This window comes from Myotis brandtii, unplaced genomic scaffold, assembly GCF_000412655.1.
Source record: "Myotis brandtii unplaced genomic scaffold, ASM41265v1 scaffold1170, whole genome shotgun sequence".
Taxonomy (NCBI): Eukaryota; Metazoa; Chordata; class Mammalia; order Chiroptera; family Vespertilionidae; genus Myotis; species Myotis brandtii.
In genome coordinates, this window is record NW_005354050.1 from 631,102 (window position 1) to 650,759 (window position 19,658).

The window sequence follows — 19,658 nt, forward strand, 5'->3', positions numbered from 1 at the left end:
GTGGTCAATTAGGGAAAAGGGAAATAAAAAAGACAATAAAAAATAAAGAAATAAACAAAAGCAAAAAAGAAAAAAAATTATTTACCTTTAGAATCTTAGAAACTAAACTGGTTCACAGATGTAAGGAATTCAAGAAGACTTCCTTTCTTCTCTTCCTTTTTTAAAAAGATTGTTTTAAAAACTACCCCATCATTCAAACATCTAAAAGTTAGAGTCTGGCTACCACATAATTCTCTAAAACCTACTTTTCAAGATGTACACTTAATCATTTTTTCCTTAAAATATCTTCATTCTATAAAAAATAAAAAAGTCCTATGAGAATATTGACTCAATATATTGCAAAATCCAGAAAAGGCTTAATTGGTACCTCAAATAAACAGCCAACTTGAGGAGAGAAAAACTGTTAAAAGCAAAAGTAATATCACTTAGCATCTTACAATTAGGCAGAAGTGTGCATATGGAGGGAATTCAGAATGGGGGAGAAGAGCAAGACAATGTAAACATTTATGCCTGTAGATAGAATCAAACTACTAACAATTCTTTAACATGTTTTTGTGGTTGGGGTGTTTTGTTTTTTTTAAGAGAGTTAATGATAAAAATAACAAAACTTTTAACTAAACGTCCATTATTACTGCTTTGGAAAGCTGCAGAAAATCCTTCTTCTCTGCCATTTCTCTCCCTATCTTCAGCACGACCCCCCCCCCCACGCCCCCAAAATTTAAAACTCAAAATACTAGAAGCAACTGAAAGTTCAAATCGAATTTTTACATGAGGCACTACAATTCATTAATACATCTAAGAAAATCAGTTATATCAAAGTCTCACATGTTCTGGGGGATGGGAATAGGGGCGAGGATGGTATTCAGTTTCTTCCAGGATCATTACTTGTGCGGATGGTAAAATGACCCAAGATTCAGCTTGGAGAGGGCAACACAGGCAAAAAAAATGATACCTAAAAAGTAATGACAGGGGAAAGCAAGGAGAGAAGGGGCGGATTGCGGGTGGAAAAGATTTTGGCTTCTCAATCCTATTTTTCTTTAACGGAAAAACCGACGGGAGCTCAAGGATGGGTGTGTCTTCCAAATTGCACGTTTTAAAGGAAGCCAGTCCACTCAAAAAAAGCTGGTAATGCAGGTGAGAAAGGAGGACTGAAGATACGGAACTAAAAAGAGAAGGGAAAAGCGCGGGCGATCAAGCTGGCAGTCTAGGGACGGGAGGGAGAGAATAAAGAGGACAAGTGAGAGGATCCAGAGAAGAAAACTGGGACAGCTCTCCAGCGAGGCGCCCTCGCGCAGGCCAAGCAGCAGAGGGAGTCCTTTCCAAGGATTTGCCCCCGCCCCCAAATTTCACAAATGAATGAAACCCGGAGACTGGAGAGCGGGGTGCCTTCCTGGTCCCAATCCTGCCCGCGCACCGGGAAAGGAGCTCACGGTTCAGGCGCCCATCGCTCCTTCCCCCATCCAAGGGCTGCCTGGCCCCTTAGGGCCAAACGAAAACTAGTCTAGAAGCTTTCTTTGCCTCTAGGAAGTGGAGCGCGCAAGTCTAGCATCCTTCTCAGGCTTTTCAGCCCGCCGTGGAGGATGCAAACCTGTTCAGCCCTGAAGGGGTTTCCCTCCACCGCACTCGGTTTATCCCCACCCAAACCCACCCTCCATCCCTCTTTTCTGGGTGTGAACGACCTCTCCCCTTCTGGGACGTTTTGGGACCATTCCAGTCTCATCTTTTTGGTAGAAATACAAACGTCTGCACCAGCCACAGGTCCGTAAGGTGCGGAAAGGTGAGGGCAAGGAACAAACAATCCCACTGGCCCCACACCATCGGCATCTCCCGCCATTTCCCTCACCAGTCTCCCGGATGTAACCCTTCCTCCCCCGCCCCCCTCCCCCCGCGGCGGTTAAAAAACCAGACGGCGGCGACTCCCTTTGGTGCAGGAGGAGGGAACTCGGGTCTAGTCCAGCCTCCGCCGCCCAGGGTTTCCGGCGACTCTGAATTGCTTCCCACTTTGGAGGCCACAGGGGAAAAAATAAACTACCCAGCAGATCTCCTACACTTTACACTCACCATCAATTCCAGCTTATCGACCTCCTCCTCCATGTTGAATAGTTGACATTCCTCAGGCCCCGGCGGCGCTTAAGGCGCAAACCGTACTAGCACTGAGCGTCCCTATTGGACAGCTGTCACTCAACATCTTGCACTCATTGGCTGCTCCGCTTCACCAGCGCCCGCCCATTGGCGATTAGGCAACGCCTCTCCCTCATGTAACACCTTTTCCAGTTGGGCAAAGGCACAAAATGCCGCCGGAGGGTTGGTTGCTGTATACTTATATTTTTACATTGGCTGCATCCTCATCTCTACTTTCAATTTCATAGTTAGGGCTCAGCCGAGAAGACTGCGATTGGTGCCCTGGGAAGAAGAGCCAACCAATGACACAAAGGCTTCCACAAAGAGCAAACGGGAAGTGACACACCTTCTTTCCTCTCCTGCTTCTCTTCCCCTTCACTCCCGCCTTCTCCTTATTCATACGAGAAGCGCCTCAGCTCTAATTGGCCGAAGCGTGTTGTCGTCTCAGCCAATCACAAGCCAGGCCGTGCTCCTACGTTACTGGGAGACCTGTGCGTGGGGAGAACGAGACTACGATTGGTCCCTTCTCCGTAAGGTTTTAATTTTGAATTTTTCTTCATGGCGAGGGCGAGGCCACTGCCTGGACTTCATCTAAATCCCCGGCTCTTAGACTAGTAAGTGCAGGGATATCTTTTCTTTGTTACTCGGGCTCGCGTCTTCCGTGGCTGGGCCTGTTGCTGCTTGTGTTCCTAACGGTTTACGGAGGTGGGGGCTTTGGCTGGACCCGGAGGGGAGATGGAGCGGGGCAGAGGAGGTCGAGGCGGGTAAGAAGTGGTCCGCCTGGTGCCACCCTCATCATATTTCTATTTAATTAACACTCTGAAAATTATGTTTTGGAGGAAAGTATCTGCCTTCCTTTTGCACAGTCCTTTACATCTTTGCTACTCGAAGTGCGGTCCATGGACCTACGGCATCTACATCACTTGGGAGCTTGTGCACAATGCAGGTTATTGGACTGCACCCAAACTTACTGAATCAATAATGCGTTTTAACATGATTCCTCACTTACACAAATCCAGTGATTCTCATGCACATTAAAGTTCGAGAATGTTAATTTCTTGACAGGTAGTATTACTATAATCCTTCATATAGTCTTACTATCATCCCACTGTCAGTGAGAATGTCAACTTTAGAAGTATGCCCTGTATACTATGTACCTAATACTGTGCTGGACTAGGGTTAAAGAGCTTTAATTTCTAAAGAAGAAAAAAAAGAGCCAGGAACTTAAAAAGCAATGCTGTACAGCATAAAATGTAAAATTAAATATATGAAAGTACCAGAAAAGCCCTAAGGATGTTCAAGAGGAATCAATTGAACTGGTTGGTAATGGAATTTGATTAATGGACTGAAAGCTGTTTATGGGAAAGTGTAAGAAACCTCCATAAAAATGTGTTTAGGAAGATATATGACATAAAATACATTATATTACACGCACACCTATACAGAAAGAGATAACAGATAATTGGTGAATCTAAGTGAATGATATGAGTGTTTAGTACCCTATTCTTTAATTTTTCTCAAGGTTTGGAAATTTTCAAAATAAAAAGAATAGATGAAAATAGGTTATAGCAAAAGACAAAAACAGAAGAAAGCCCAGGGAAAAGATGGTAAAAGCAACTGAAGTTAGAGGACAGAAGGGGAAGGGATGGTAAGGAGAAGGTACAGAATTAAGTTAGTCAGAGGAATATTTATGACTCATATATGAATATATGTATGTGTGTCCTGTATAATACTAAAGGCCTGGTGTACAAATTCGTGCACAGGTGGAGTCCCTCAATGTGGCCTGCAGGGATTGGGCTGATACTGGCAGTCCAACCCTGCCTGCCACTCCCACTCATCCCAGATCCCAGCCGCTCTGTGCCTGCAGCAGGCACGAGTCCAGTCGTCCTGATCGTGAGCCCTGCATCCGGCGCCTGTCCCGAGGGGGATGGGAGGGGGGCCAGGACATGATCAGCCCTCTGGGTGGTCGGTGGGATGCCCTTGCCAGCCTGGGATCTGGATCCTTCCCTCTGGTGTTCGCTCCGGTTGTCGGTTGTCGGGAGCCACCTGGTAGCTGCTTTTATATCATTTCTTCCTTGTGGAGCGTCTAGGGATGGGAGGCAGCCAGTGCCTGAGGCCTACTTACAGGAATCTGGAGGCACTGTCGGGATTGTGCCAGCAATGCCAGTCCATCGGTGCCTGGCCCGTTTTCTGGAGATTGGACTTGCAGGACTACTGAGGGAGTGAGTGGCTGCACCAGACTGGTGGGCCACTGGGACGGGTCAGTCAGCTGAGTGGCGCTCCTGCTGTGGGAGTGCACCAACCACCAGGGGGCAGTTTCTGCATTAAGCATTGCCCCCTGGTGGTCAGTGCACATCATAGCAACCAGTCGTTCTGGTCCTTCCGCCCTAACCGTTGCTTAGGCTTTTATTATATAGATACTTTATATATTCTACTCTACAATGGAGTATCCTAATTTCTTCACTTATTTTTTTTATTTATGTTGTGGTATAGATTCTTTGTAATTGGCCTTAAAATCTTCTCAAAACAGGGCACGTAAAAAGGAAGGAAGAATACTTTTCAATTAAAAAAGAAAAAAAGGAAAAATGCTTTGAGTAATCATGGAAGAATGAGCTTCTACCTAGTATTAGTAATTGGAATCCCACCTAACCCAGCAAAAAGAATTTGTATGTTTTTATTACTCTTTTGGAAAGGGGATAGTTACGGTATATGTGTTTTTAATCCCAAGGAAAATTGCTATATAGTCTTTCAATAGGATAGTTATCCTCTACAGAGTAGAAAGGATATGCTTATTGATGAGAGAGAGAGAGAGAGAAAGAGAGAGAGAGAGAGAGAAGCATCGATGTGAGTGAAAAACATCAATAGGTTGCCTCCCATATATGCCTGACTGGGGATCGAGCCCTAAACCTTTTGGTGTACGGGACAACACTCCAACCAACTAACCAACTGAGCCACACAGACCAAGGCTGTAATAATTTTAATAAAGCAATGAAAATAAAACAAACCTTAGCTTGCTGAGTCCTTTGTCCTGTTTGAGGTAGAAATTAATTATCTTTAATTTTTGGAAGAGCTGTGATTATTATTTTTAGATATATTTTATTGATTTTTTACAGAGAGGAAGGGAGAGGGATAGAGAGTTAGAAGCATTGATGAGAGAAACATCAATCAGCTGCCTCCTGCACACCCCCTACTGGGGATGTGCCTGCAACCAAGGTACGTGCCCTTGACCAGAATCGAACCTGGGACCTTTCAGTCCATAGGCCGACGCTCTATCCACTGAGCCAAACCGGTTAGGGCGAGTTGTGATTATTTTTGAATGGAATATTAGTCTAAGAATTATCTCAGATTGCACCTTTCTACATTGACAGATTTGACATAGTCTCTAAATTGTCTGCATGTGCTAATTACTGTATTTAATTAGAAGACTATTAGAGTGAGAATGACCCAGAGCCCAGGACTCTCTCTCTCTCTCTCTCTCTCTCTCTCTCTCTCTCTCTCTCTCTCTCACAGACACACACACACACACACACACACACAGAGCCAGAGGAGAAAATATGACTTAGTTCCTAGATTTTTTTTTAATTGAAAAATAATCTCCACAATGGCATACATCGGCTTTTGTTGGACTCTTAAGAAATGTGAATGCATGGGTACTGGAACAACCACCAGGAAAGAGCTAAAAAGAGATGGCCCAGTTTCAGAATGGTGGTATTCTATTTTTCAAGCTTATAATATATTCTAAAGGTTAACTGTCAACTACTAATACAAGGCTTATTATAGTTAGAACAAACAAAAAATGGCAGTTCTGTAAATTACCTATAATCCTGATTCCCACTTGCCAAAGGCAACACTGTCCACTCCTGTAATTTTTTCTGACATTTACCTCCATCTAAATAACATACTTATAATACTGTTTCTCTCTTTTTGTAAAAAATTTTAGACACTGTATACATTTAGACAACTACTAATTCCTACTTTTCTTTCTTCCCAATATACCTACATCATCATTTTTGGTTGAGTAAATATTCAATATTTACACTATTAAATATTTAACAGTGGAACATATAGTATTACTATGATTATTTTTTTCTTGCACAACTTTTTTTCCTAACCATTTTTGTATGCTTATATTTTTTAGCACTTAGTAGTAATCTGCCCCCAACTTTACAAAAGTACAGTCAAAAGTAAATGGTTAATTTTCTTTCTTCTGTTACCAACTTCACCTATTACAGTGGATGCTAAGTAAATGTTACTGGCAAAGAAAGTTAATTCTTTTGAGTCACATACCATAATCCAACTATAGCTATTTTCTCTGGCATAAATAAAGGGAAATTCACTTAATTTAATGAAGAAAAGCAAGACAAGCAAAACAAAATTAGTAATGTAATGCCAAAGCCTCTAGAGATAGTTTAAATATGGACTTAAATTTTTCTCTACATTAGAAGACTTCTGGGATGCTTGTAGTGACCTATTTTCTAACCAAGGTGGTGGTTACAGAGTGAGTTTAATTTAAGTTTAATTCATTAAACTATACACTTAAGATTTGTGCATTTTATATATGTACATAGTATCCGTCAAGAAAAAAAAATTTTTTTTTTGTTAATCTTCATCTGAGGATATTTTTTCCATTGATTTTTAGAGACAGTGGAAGGGAGGGGGAAAGACAGAGAGAGAGAAACATCGATGTGAGAGAGACATCAATTGGTTGCCTCCCCCATGCACCTTGCTCAGGGCCAGGGATCCAGTCTGCAACTGAGGTACATGCCCTTGACTGGAATCGAACCCGGGACCTTTCAGTCTGCAGGATGACACTCTATCCACTGAGCCAAACCAGCTAGGGCTTCAAGAAAAAAATTTTTTTTAATATATTTTTTCTCTACAGAAATCATGCTCAAGTTCAAGCAACAAAGAAGGAAGCGAAAAGTAAAAGCAAAAAGATTATTTAAAAAAAAAGAATTCTCTCACTTTCAGTCCAAGCTAGTTACACCTCCCCCTCCACCATCCTCAACAGAAAGGTAAGGCATAATGTGGAACAGAGAAAAATATTAAAAATCCCATCAGTTTAAGATAAAATTACTAGATTTAGCAAGTGAAGATACAGAATGCCCAGTTAAATTTGAATTTCAGATGAACAGTGCGTTTTTTTCTATTGTCTCATGCAGCATTTCTAATATACTTATACTAAAACTTATTCAGAAATTGAATTTTAACTGATCATCCTTGAATTTTGTGTGGCAACTATAGTCTACGAGTTCAAATGAAGTAATGATCACAAGGAATTGTGTTGGAGGTGCACAGTAACTATTTTCTCTTTTCCTACTCAATTTAATTGCATAAATATGATAACCAAGCAATGAAAGAGAGGTATAATATTAGAATTTAAATCTCAGTTTTGGTAAAGTTTGGTCAGTATTCTCTGGGACTCAGGGCTTAAATGTGTTATTGAAAAAGACTCTAAGTTCTAGGAACCCAAGGGTACTTTTTCACAATAACAATTTATACATTTTGTTGTTTTAGCTCTCTTTAGAGAAAAAATGTTAAACAGGCCCTCAAAAAGCAGTTACCATGATATCATTCTCTTTTCCATTTCTCCCCAATATTGAGAAAGTCCCTAACTGGTCTTTCTGCTTCTGCCTTTTCTCCCTCTGCAGTAAGCCTGTTAAAATCGTGTCATATTGCTTCTCTACTTAAAGCTTTTCAATATCTTCCTCTCTCAGAGTAGAAATTAAAGTCCATAGTATGACCCCCAAGGCCTTTATGATCTGACTCTGACATTATTTCTTTTTTTAAAAATATATTTTATTGATTTTTTACAGAGAGGAAGGGAGAGGGATAGAGACCCAGAAACATCGATGAGAGAGAAACATTGGTCAGCTGCCTCCTGCACACCCCCAACTGGGGATGTGCCCGCAACCAATGTACATGCCCTTGACCGGAATCGAACCTGTGACCCTTGAGTCCGCAGGCCAACGCTCTATCCACTGAGCCAAACCGATTAGGGCTGACATTATTTCTTAATCCTTCTCCCTTCTATTTCTCCACCCAAGTCATCCTGGCCAGACACCTTGCTATTCCTCAGACATCTCAATGAACTTCCACCTCAGGGCCTTTGCACTCGCCCCTGATGGAATGCTCTTCTTCTAGATATTTGAATTGCTAGCTTCTTTATTTCCTTTAGGGTTCCCCACCGCCCACCCCTCAAAAGTCTCCTTCTCAGCAAGACTTTCCCTGGCTACCATATCGAAAATTTCATCTCCACCTAACATATCCTATTCCCCCTCTCTCTATCTTTTTTAAAAAAATATTTTATTGATTTTTTACAGAGAGGAAGGGAGAGGGATAGAGAGTTAGAAACATCGATGAGAGAGAAACATCGATCAGTTGCCTCCTGCACACCCCCTACCAGGGATGTGCCTGCAACCAAGGTACATGCCCTTGACCGGAATCAAACCTGGGACCCTTCAGTCCGCAGGCTGGCGCTCTATCCACTGAGCCAAACCGGTTAGGGCCTCTCTCTATCTTTTTCTTCTTAGCATTTATGCACTAACAACCCACATAAGTTATTTATTTACTTATTTTTATCTTCCATTAAACTGTAAACTCCACGAGGGTAGGGTTTTTGTCTATTTTGTTCATTACTAAATCCCTAATTCTTATTTATTTATGATTTCATTTATTTTATTTGTTATTGTTTATTTACTCAACAAATATTTGTTGCATAAGTGAATCCCAGAATTCTAGAATCTACTGAAGAATTTGACTTTAGGAAGTCTCTGTTCCTGACTTCTACTGTAAAACTAGCTTGTTGTTTAGTTAGGGGCTATGATTCCAACTCAGGAGTTTTTGCTTTATTTGGTTTTGTTTTTCCCACAGAGCGGTTATTTCTTCAACAAACACACCCCTTATCAGAACCTGGCTAAGATCATCCTGGAATTTCAAATTTCCCAGTATCAAAGATGCAGTAAAACTTTGGACAAATAGAGGACGGTTTATATACAACTGGTGCCAGAACTGCATAGCCCAGGTATGGGTTTGACATACCTGTTTCCAGCACTACACACTCGCTATGTGTGTGCACTCAGGTCAGCGCAGCACTCATGCTAAACTCAGATAAGATGAAGTTATGGGGTCATGTCTGCCTTTGTTTCTATAAGAAACAAGACCACTTTCTTGTCCTCTTTTCTTGTCTTTATCTTATTGCTCATCAGAGTCAGGCTTGTGTATTTTTTAATTTTAGAGCTTAGAAGTATTGAAAGACACCATCTTTCCTTCCCGTTTCTGCCACCAAGAACTTCATAGTCTAAAACAACAGTTTTGCATTTTGGAAAGTGAATTATGCAAGCTCCAAGAAGCACTGAAGGTTAGTATCCTATATAATAAAAATCTAATATGCAAATCGATGGAATGGAGGAACGACCTGGTAAGCGGAGGGTGGGCCCAGCAAGTGGGCGGCTCCAGGCCAGCCAAGTCAGGTGCCAGCGGGCAGAGGGAGTGGATGGCAATCGGGGGTCAGCGGCAGAGGAGTGGAAGGGCCGGCCACTCGCTGGCTGGCACCATCCTCCGATTGGCCTGCTGGTCGCCTCCTGCAGAGGAGCGGGCCTAAGCTGTCAGTCGGACATCCCGCGAGGGCTCTCGGACTTAAAGAGGGCGCAGGCCAGGCTGAGGGACTCACCCGAGTGTACGAATTTTCGTGCACCTGGCCTCCAGTTACCAAATAAAAAACAAATCTGGGTCCTTAGCTGGTTTGGCTCAGTGGATAGAGCGTCAGCCTGTGGATTGAAGGGTCCCAGGTTTGATTCTGGTCAAGGGCACATGCCCAGGTTGCAGGCTCATGCCTAGTAAGGGGTGTGCAAGAGGCAGCGGATCAGTGGTTCTCTCCCATCATTGATGTTTCTATCTCCTCCCTCTCCCTTCCTCTCTGAAAGCAATAAAAAATATATTCAAAAAAACAAAAAATTAAGTCTGGGATTTGGTAAGGAGGGAAGGGGTTGTCTCCCATAAGAATCTCAATGTGCTTTTACTAGAAAAGGAATGACTGCAGGTGAGTGCTAATCCTAGGCCTGTTTGCCCTCAGATCTGTTCCTTAAAACATTGAGGCTCTGCTCCATATTGCAGGGATGCTGGCCCCTTTAGGTTACATTCCCCAAGCTCCGTGTCACCTGGTTCCTGGTTGTGCTAGACTAACAGTAGACATGGATGAGAAACTAGAGGGAGGGAGAAGATAGGGCAGTGATGGCGAACCTTTTGAGCTCGGCATGTCAGCATTTTGAAAAACCCTAACTTAACTCTGGTGCCGTGTCACATACAGAAATTTTTTGATATTTGCAACCATAGTAAAACAAAGATTTATATTTTTGATATTTATTTTATATATTTAAATGCCACTTAACAAAGAACAATCAACCAAAAAAAATGAGTTCGCGTGTCACCTCTGACACGCGTGTCATAGGTTCGTCATCACTGAGATAGGGTGTTTTTCCCCTTTCATTTTCTGTGTTGGGCGATTTCCCCAGCAATGGCTGTAATTGTTTCTCAAATTCCAGCTCCCACAAGGTAAGTTTGCCACATTTCTTGATTCTCTGGGTTAACCTAGCTCCAGAGATCTGCTTCTACTGCTCTTTCCTTTGTCCTTCCATTCGCAGGATATTCATAGCTTTCTGCTCTTGAAAATTTCTGGGCTGCCTCACTGCCCCCTGTGTGCTTCTCATCTCTTCCAGCAACAGTGGGACCAACTGCCTTCATTACATTCCCCACCTTTGAAATACTCAGGGTGTTTTCATTTTCTTGACTAATAAAGGCAGAAAAAAAAAAACCCAAAACTGTAAATATCCACCCCCTTCACTCTCCTGAGCAAGGCCTCTATTCTTGACTAATAAAGGCAGAAAAAAAACAACCCAAAACTGTAAATATCCACCCCCTTCACTCTCCTGAGCAAGGCCTCTATTCTCAATGTCCAAAACTCAAAAGAATAAACATTGTACTCATTGGTTTAGAGAGAAACCTCTGAGGGTATATCCCTGCTCCCAGAATTTGTACCTCACGATGAACTAGCCAGATAGGGGAAGACAAATCACCTCTCGGCCTCAGTTTCATTATCTCTAAAGTGGGGATGATGCCATCTTTAGTGGGCTGAGTGACGGCCCCCCAAAAGATATGTCCAAATCCTAATCCCTGGAACCTATAAATATTAGCTTATTTGGGAAAAGGGGTCTTTGCTGATAAAATTAAGGATTTTGAGATAAGGAGGTCATCCTGTGTTACCTGGGAAGAGACTACATCCAATGGAACTTCATAGTCTAAATCAGGGGTGGGCAAACTTTTTGACTCGAGGGCCACAATGGGTTCTTAAACTGGACCGGAGGGCCGGAACAAAAGCATGGATGGAGTGTTTGTGTGAACTAATATAAATTCAAAGTAAACATCATTACATAAAAGGGTACGGTCTTTTTTTTTTTAGTTTTATTCATTTCAAAAGGGGCGAATCCGGCCCGCGGGCCGTAGTTTGGTAAATAAAACAACGGTTTTGCATTTCGACAAGTGAATTGTCCTTATAAAAGAGACACACAGAGCAGAATACACAGAAAAGGAAGAGCAGAGATTGTAGTGATGCAGTTTCAACCAAGGAATCTACCAGAAGCTGGAAGAGGCAAGGAACGGATTCTCCCCTAGAGCCTTGGGAAGGAGTGCAGCCCTGCTGACCCTTTGATTTTGGACTTGTAGGCTCCAGCACTGTGAGAAAATGAACAAATGAATTTCTATTATTTTAAGCCACCAAGTTAGTGATAATTTGTTACAGTAGCCACAGGAAACTAATATACCATCTTACTTCATAGGATCATTTTATTCGTTGCTAGGGCTGCCATAACAAAGTAGCACAGACTGAGTGTCTTATACAGCAGAAATTTATTTTCTCACAATTCTGGAGGCTACAAGTCCAAGATCAAGGTTGGGTTGTTGTTCTTTCTGAGGCCTCTCACCTTGGCTCGCCTTCTCACTGTGTCCTCACATGGACTTTGCACTGTGCACGCCCATCCCAGGTGTGTCCTGTATATTCAAACTTCCTTTTTTATAAGGACACCGGTCAGATTGGATGAAAGCCCACCCTGACGGCCTTATTTTACTTTAACCACCTTTTTAAAGACCCTATCTCCAAATATATTCTGGAGTACTGGGAATTAAAACTTCAACATATGATTGGGGGTGAGGGGAGTGTACACAAGTCAGTCCATATGGTCATGTTACAGCCCCTTGGCCTTTTTATCAATTTCTTGAATATACTATACTAGAGGCCTAGTGCATGGCATTTATGCACTGTGGGGGGAGAGGAGGGTCTTGCAGCCTGCCTGTGCCCTCTCGCAGTCCGGGACCCCTCAGGGGGTGTCTGACTGCCAGCTTACGCTTGCTCCGTGGCCAGGTAGTCGGACATCCCCTAGGGGTCCTTAGCACTGCTGCAGAGGCAGGAAAGGCTCCTGCCACCACCACTGCACTCGCCAGCCGTGAGCCCGGCTTCTGGCTGAGTGGCACTCCCCCTGTGGGAGTGCACTGACCACCAAGGGGCAGCTCCTGCATTGAGTGTCTGCCCCTGGTGGTCAGAGCATGTCATAGCGACCGGTCATTCAGCCGTTGGGTCAATTTGCATATTAGCGTTTTATTATATAGGATTCTTGGCTGCTAAGTATTTTTCCCTCTGCTAGGAATTCTCTTTCCCCAGTCCTTATCTTCCTTCACATGATAAATCTCAATTCATCCTTGAGATTATAGCTAAATGTTGCTCCCCAGGCTTCTCACTCTTTATGCTCTCAGCACACTTCATTACTCTTATTATTATTTTATTTTGTTTTGAGCATATTGTATGTGTGTAATGTCTGTGTTCCTCACCAGACTGTCAGCTCCATGAGGTGGCACACAGGGCTCTCATTGGCCTATAGTGCCTGACATATCGCATACATAAAACAAATAAAAATGTCTGAATGAAATTTAAGTATATCATTGAAGATTGCTACTGTTAACATACTATTATTTATAATTCTAATCTTTTTCTAGGCATATAATCTATTGTTTATTATACTAACATACATAATTGATTTAACTGAATAACTGAATGAATGAATGAACTTGTGATAAATGAGAAAATATTATGAAACATGATGTACTGAGAAAGTATTCTGTATAGTACCTTTTACTTGAATGATCCTCGGCTACAAGAACCAAATTAATCTGTTATTTCTTTGCCAAATGTAATGTCTTCTTTCAGACTATCTCAGAAAATTCTTCCTGTCCGAGCTGTGGTCATCCCTGTTACATGAATGGTAAACTTACAATAGTGCCTGCCTGTGCTCTAACCACCCCTGGAGAATCCGGAGCTGTACTTCCTGCCACACTGCCAAAGCCAGCAGGCCATCTTCCTCCCCCCCCCCCACCTCCCCCCCCTCCACCTCCACCTCTGCCTCCCCCTCCACCACCCACAGCACCTTTGCTGCTCAGAAAATCCAATCTCACCAAAGCACTTCAGGTAAAAAACAATCTAGTAAAGGTGTGTTTTGGTCAGTACGTAATGGAGGCGTAAAGACAGGTGTCATTTTAAGGCTGGGCTAAGGACTTTAACAGGAAAGCTATATTCTGATTCCATATCTTAATTATGTCAGTTACTGTGTTTCTAAAAAAATCAGTCCCCTGGGAACTCACAAAAGCTGGATATAGAAATAAAAGTGATTTTGTTTAAGGATAAATGAATATAATTTAGTAGAATAGAAGATTTCTGTTGGCTTCTCAGCATATCTTTTATTTTTTTTCTCCAACTAAACCAGTAAGTTTCCCTTGAAAAATGTCAACATATCTTTTTACCAAAAGGAAAACCTCCCTGAGAAACCAAATTAAGAACAGAAGATAGCTTAGTGAATGAACTCTGAATAAAAAGAGTTGGTGGATCCATTAGGCTAGAGAACCAGTCTCCATTAGGTTTACTTATCTGTCACAGGGACTGAAATATTTGTAAATCACTAAGATAGCCATGATCCTGTTTTAAAATCTGCTGAATTTCCATCATGGATACATTTGATTTATAATGGCTGAGTTAAATCCAGAGCCTACAGCTATATTTGCCCTAATGTATACCTCTCTGACTATACATTTTTGCTGTATGGGAACTGGATCATCTTTTTACATAGTTCAGGTAAACGTCATTTGATTTGAGGAACTACTTCAACTCGTGTCTTGTAATGACTACTGAAGAAGATGCATAATTTCAGGAACTAGCTCATCTCTTATTATCAAAGTTGTACCGTTTGATGAATACATTCAATAGCCTTAGTATCTTTGGGTACTGAAAACAGGATCATTCTTGATTAAGTGATAAGAATTTGATAGGTTCCTAGGGTAAATAAGAGTTAACTTTTAACTCTAGGTCTTTAAAAACTATATTATGATTTGCATTTGACTAGATATCATGGTTCCGAATTGAATTCTAATCTTTCCATGTATTTTAAGGCTGGACCACTGAAAAAAGATGGACCCATGCAGATAACAGTTAAAGATCTAATGACTGTGAAATTAAAGAAAACCCAGAGTTTTGATGAAAAGAAAAAGGTAAGATATCATTGATCATACACAGAGTCTTTAAGCTATTAGCCTGATTGTCCCTTTATGGAAACAAAATATAAGTCTTATGTATAGAAGCTATCCCAAAGTAAGTATTTGATATCTTATTTAAGTAGTTGTGGATCTCTGCAACAAAATATGTAGATTCCAAAATTATTTAATTAGGCAGTTTTATGTGCCAACCATTAGTCTGAAGAGGTAGAGACATACTTTGAAGTTTTAGAGTAAAACTTGAGTAGAGTAGTGGCTATATCTTATGCATATCCAGCATTCAAATATTCATTGTTTCAGCATGTTTACATTTTGAATATTTTTCATGTGTTTTCTAATAACGTCTCATTTTGCAATTAAAGCTTGTTCCATCACCAAAGGTACGGAATCCGCTAGTTACCGTCTCTGACCTGCAGGGTGTTACGTTGAAGCCCAACTCCAAAGTGTTACCAACTCGAGTTACAAACGTCTTAATGTAAGAAATTACACCATGTTATCCTCTACCACTACTTAAAAGAATGTGTTTTTTGCTTTTTTCTAACTTTAAAAATTATATATATGCATTGTAGAAAAAATGGTATCTACAAAAAAATTTAAAGAAGAAAACAAAAATCATCCAACTAAATATATCATTAAAGATTCCTACTGTTAACGTACTATTATTTATCATTCTAATCTTTTTCTAGGCAGATAACAGATTTTGGGGGAAAAACAATTACTATCAAGAATTTTAGTAACTTATATACCTCAATAAAATAAATTTTAAAGCAGTTTGATTTCAGAAATAATAAAATATGAAAACTAGTGTGTCTTAGAATCAAGGAAACATAATATATGTGTGTATACCTGTGTATAATCATATTGTAGATACAGTTATGACTTTTCCCATTCAGTGTGTCATGAGCTTCCCCCATCTTATTAAAAATTAATTTAAAGCATCATTTTGATTTCTTAAGTACATATTGTTTATTATATATAAATTTCATAGATAAAACCCTGTTTTGAGACATTTAGGTTGTTTATGCTTTTTTATTTCAATGAACATCCTTATCAATCATCTGTATGCATAGCTGAGTTTTCCCTAAGATGGATTTGTATACATGTAATTACTAAGTCAAGAAGTATTGCTCTGAAGAATTATTATATCATCTTATGCTCCTATCAACAATACCCACTGCTATTTTTTACTATTTCTAGGATGTTACCTATAAAAATGACTGCTTTGCTTTGGGAAAAATGATAAAATCTAGCAAGTTCTAATTTTGATGTCTTTATTTTATCAGTAATCCTGGTAAAAGTCAGATAGACCTGCGGAAACTACTTAGAAAAGTCGATGTAGAGAGGTAATACACTCTCTTATCTTTATGTTTTCTAAATCTACATGGTAATTGGCATAAAATTCAGTTTCTAATAGTTTTATTACCTTTGCAGGAGCCCAGGTGGGACCCCTCTCACCAATAAAGAAAATATGGAAACAGGAACTGGACTGACCCCAGTAATGACCCAGGCCTTAAGGAGAAAGTTTCAGGTAAGCCTTTAGAAAAAAAAAAATTTGGGTTCCTTTTCTTCAAAATCATTTATTTAGAATTTTAATCTAAAGCAGCTTTCTTTTTTTTACATGTATATATATTTTTTATTGGTTTTAGAGAGGAAGGGTGAGGGAGAGAGAGATAGAAACATCAATGATGAGAGAGAATAATTGATTGGCTGCCTCCTACATACCCACTACTGAGGTTTGTGCCTGCAACCTAGGCATGTGCCCTTGACCAGAATAATCGAATCCACCCATCAGTCCTCAGGCCAATGTTCTATCCACTAAACCAAACCAGCTAAGGCTAAAGCAGCTTTCTTAGTAATAATAATCATCATCATCATCATCATCTTTAAATGATACTTTATGCTTTACAAAGCACTCACATATTTAGGCTTCATAAAATTCTATGAGATAGTGAAGATTATCATCTTCACTTTACCAGTGACTGTCTGGTTTTTAAAATTCTTTTATTAAGTATTTATTAAACCTCATATGCTAGGCACTGTGCTGGAGTAACAGGGATATAGTGATAAGCAAAACAGACACAGATCTACTGTTTTGGAACTTACAGTCTAGTGGGGAAAATAGATGTTTATCAAATAATCACATATATGGATAATCGTGCACAAAAATAAGTGCTGTGAAGGAAAGGAATAGGGTTCTGTAGAGCCCATGATTTAGGAAGGATTCTCTTAGGAAGTGATGAGGTGAGACTGGAAGGGTGAATAGGCATTCACTGAGAAGGGTACCTTTGTAGTATGGGGGTGGGCCTCCCATGGATGTTATGGAAGAAAAAGTACCGAACATAACGAACAGCATGTGAGAAGGTCTCACAGTGGGAGGAATCATGGCCATTCAGAGGAACTAAAAAGTAGCCAGAATGGCTGCTGAGAGAACAAGTTTATCAGTGGTGACAGACAGGGATGGAGATGTCGCTAGGAGTCAGATCATACTGAGTTGATAGGAAAAGGTCTTGGCAGCTTTTTTCTTTGTCATCTACATGTATGCCCACTCACCAAAATCCAGTACATCAGTTCGCCTTGTGTGATTTTTTTCCAAACCCCGTTTGTCCTTATCATTTCCCTGATCAGATCTGTACGGAATAGCCATCCTTCTGCCACCCCTGCTAGAGTGCGGGGACACAAAGCTGCTGGCCTCTTTGGCTATGAAGCTTACATTTCTGTGTCCCTCTGGCAGCAAAGACGCACCATAGACTTCACTGCTGACACTTCACCCCAACACTGTCCTCATTAAGAATCAGTGCCTTTTGCAGGACAGCTTGGTTTCTTTCTTGCCAATTCAGCTTGGTCCTCCTGGGATTATATGGTCTTCTTTAGAGGTGTGGCCAGTTCCTTTCTCCTCCAATAGGGCTCTACCTCTGGATTACCTTCCTTGGTGATAACACAGATTGTGAAGGACAGGGGCAGAGGGCAGAGGCCTCACCGAAGGACTAAGCCCCTTCCTTTCCTTCTTCAGTTCTAGGATCCTTTTTGTCCCAGTGGGCTGGGTAATGTAGAAACAAATAGAAATATAATAAATAATATATCCACATATTTAGCAACAACATCGAAAATCACAGATAGTCCCTATGCCCTATATGTGCTCCTCAAAAGTCACTTGCTAGGAGGATGTCTAGTAAAAAACTGTTGTTGAGCATAGAATGACTTTTCCCACCCAGCCCTTAGGCTTCCTTCCTTTAACTTTGAAGCAACTGCATTCGTTAGGTCTTGCATTTGGTTGCAGGTAACAGAAATCTGACTACAGTGTCATAACCAACAAAGGGCTTTTTTTCTTACCTACATATTCCCTTGAGAAGCAGGCAGTCTAATTGGTACAGCAGCTTCACCATGTCATCACTGCTTTCCCATCCTTAATGTGTGGCTTTGATTAAGGTGCAGAATGACTCTACTTCCTGAAGACTCATGTCTACATTCTAAGCAAGATAAAAAGTGCAAAGGACAAGAGGGTGTGTTAGCTAAGATATCCCTAATCTCTTTAAATAGTTGCTATCCAGGAACTTCTGATTATATCAGGGAAGCTGGGAAAATTGGTTTTTAGAATCTGGATGCATTGCTTCCTTGCACAGAATCTGGGTTCTGTTAGTAAGGAAGAAGGAGAACTGTGTTGGCTATAGGAGCATAATTCACATTATAATTGAGACTTTTCTTTCTTTCTTTTTTTTCACAGCTGGCTCACCCTAGAAGCCCAACTCAAACTCTGCCACTTTCTACAAGCAACTTTGATGAACAAAACTGATGCCAACTCTGCCTGACTCCATATGATCATCCATAAAATATCCATAAAATCACCCCACTCCTTTTTTAAAAATGTAGTATGTATAAATAATTATTCTAATTTATAATTCCATTTAAAGAATTATAATATTATGGAGTCCATATTTACTGTAGTATACTAGTAAAGTGAGTATTTGGATATTTTCTTGTTTGCATGATCAATAAGAGAACAGAATGGAAAATACAATCTCCAAAGTGATGTTCATCCTAGAATTACCCAATTTAGGTTGGAGAAGATTTTTAAATTTAACTAGATAACTAATTTATACTCTGTAGGTGCATTTATGACCTTAAGACAATAACCTAGTTCCTAGTTGGGTATTCTCAGGTAATTGAAAAGTATTTCAGCTTTTAAGCGTATGCATTCATTAAGTGCTATAAACTTGATCAATAAGAAAGACCCTCTAGATTTTATTTATGTTCATTATAAATAGTTAAGACAGTGGTTCTCAACCTTCTGGCCCTTTAAATACAGTTCCTCATGTTGTGACCCAACCATAAAATTATTTTCGTTGCTACTTCATAACTGTAATGTTGCTACTGTTATGAATCGTAATGTAAATATCTGATATGCAGGATGGTCTTAGGCGACCCCTGTGAAAGGGTTGTTCGACTGCCAAAGGGGTCGCGACCCACAGGTTGAGAACCGATGAGTTAAAAGGTAAGAGCATCCTACATCCAAACCCACCTATTTTCCAAAAGGTTTGGAAGCAAAAGGTCCAATGTGATCTTAAAAATTAGAATGTATCATTTCTAGCATCTTAGGTAGGGAGTTATATCTGGCTCACTAAAGTCTGAGATATTCATTATTTTGATGTCTGCTATCTACATTCATACAGCTAAATATAAATTTCATAAAGACTTCAGCCTGAACCTTGTATTGTCCACAGTGCCCTAGCAAGGATTCTTTGAGGTCCATAACAGGTTCACCTGATATCCTGTTGATTCAATATCAATAATAATGTACACCTAACTGGATTTTTGTTCTTTCCTGCCAATCCAGGTTTGCCAGATTTAATAAATATAAATACTTGACACCAATCAAATTTGAATTTCAGATAAATAACAAATAACTTTTAAATATAAATATGTCCCATTAAACAATAAATACTTTGTTTAGT

At 40.4% G+C, this 19,658-nt stretch overlaps 2 protein-coding genes across 4 annotated transcripts in view; one reads left to right on the forward strand and one right to left on the reverse strand.

The window, feature by feature from the left end:
• Window positions 1-2,159, reverse strand: part of SKA2 (spindle and kinetochore associated complex subunit 2) — a 19,069-nt gene extending 16,910 nt beyond the window's left edge. For 2 of the 3 annotated variants that reach the window (XM_005858378.2, XM_014529957.1), the window contains exon 1: window positions 2,062-2,157. In XM_005858378.2, the coding sequence (XP_005858440.1) occupies window positions 2,062-2,094 (33 nt within the window). In that variant the 5' untranslated portion in view covers window positions 2,095-2,157. Of the gene's footprint in view, window positions 1-2,061 lie in introns of all 3 variants that reach the window. The other variant, XM_014529954.1, reaches the window with a different exon arrangement.
• A 463-nt stretch (window positions 2,160-2,622) lies between these two features.
• On the forward strand, window positions 2,623-18,574 carry PRR11 (proline rich 11). Its single transcript, XM_005858379.2, has 10 exons — window positions 2,623-2,735; window positions 7,004-7,136; window positions 8,995-9,145; window positions 9,359-9,481; window positions 13,376-13,633; window positions 14,608-14,706; window positions 15,072-15,184; window positions 15,993-16,052; window positions 16,141-16,237; window positions 18,431-18,574. Exons 2-10 carry the CDS (start codon window positions 7,009-7,011, stop codon window positions 18,497-18,499), a joined length of 1,098 nt encoding a protein of 365 aa, XP_005858441.1. The 5' UTR covers window positions 2,623-2,735; window positions 7,004-7,008; the 3' UTR covers window positions 18,500-18,574.
• The last annotated feature ends 1,084 nt before the right edge of the window (window positions 18,575-19,658 follow it).

Coding starts and splice junctions, on each gene's coding strand:
- PRR11 (XM_005858379.2), top strand. CDS start 7,009: ATGCTCAAGTTCAAGCAACAAAGAAGGAAGCGAAAAGTAAAAGCAAAA. Junction 13,634..14,607: donor ATCTCACCAAAGCACTTCAG/GTAAAAAACAAT, acceptor ATGTATTTTAAG/GCTGGACCACTGAAAAAAGA. Junction 14,707..15,071: donor GTTTTGATGAAAAGAAAAAG/GTAAGATATCAT, acceptor TTGCAATTAAAG/CTTGTTCCATCACCAAAGGT.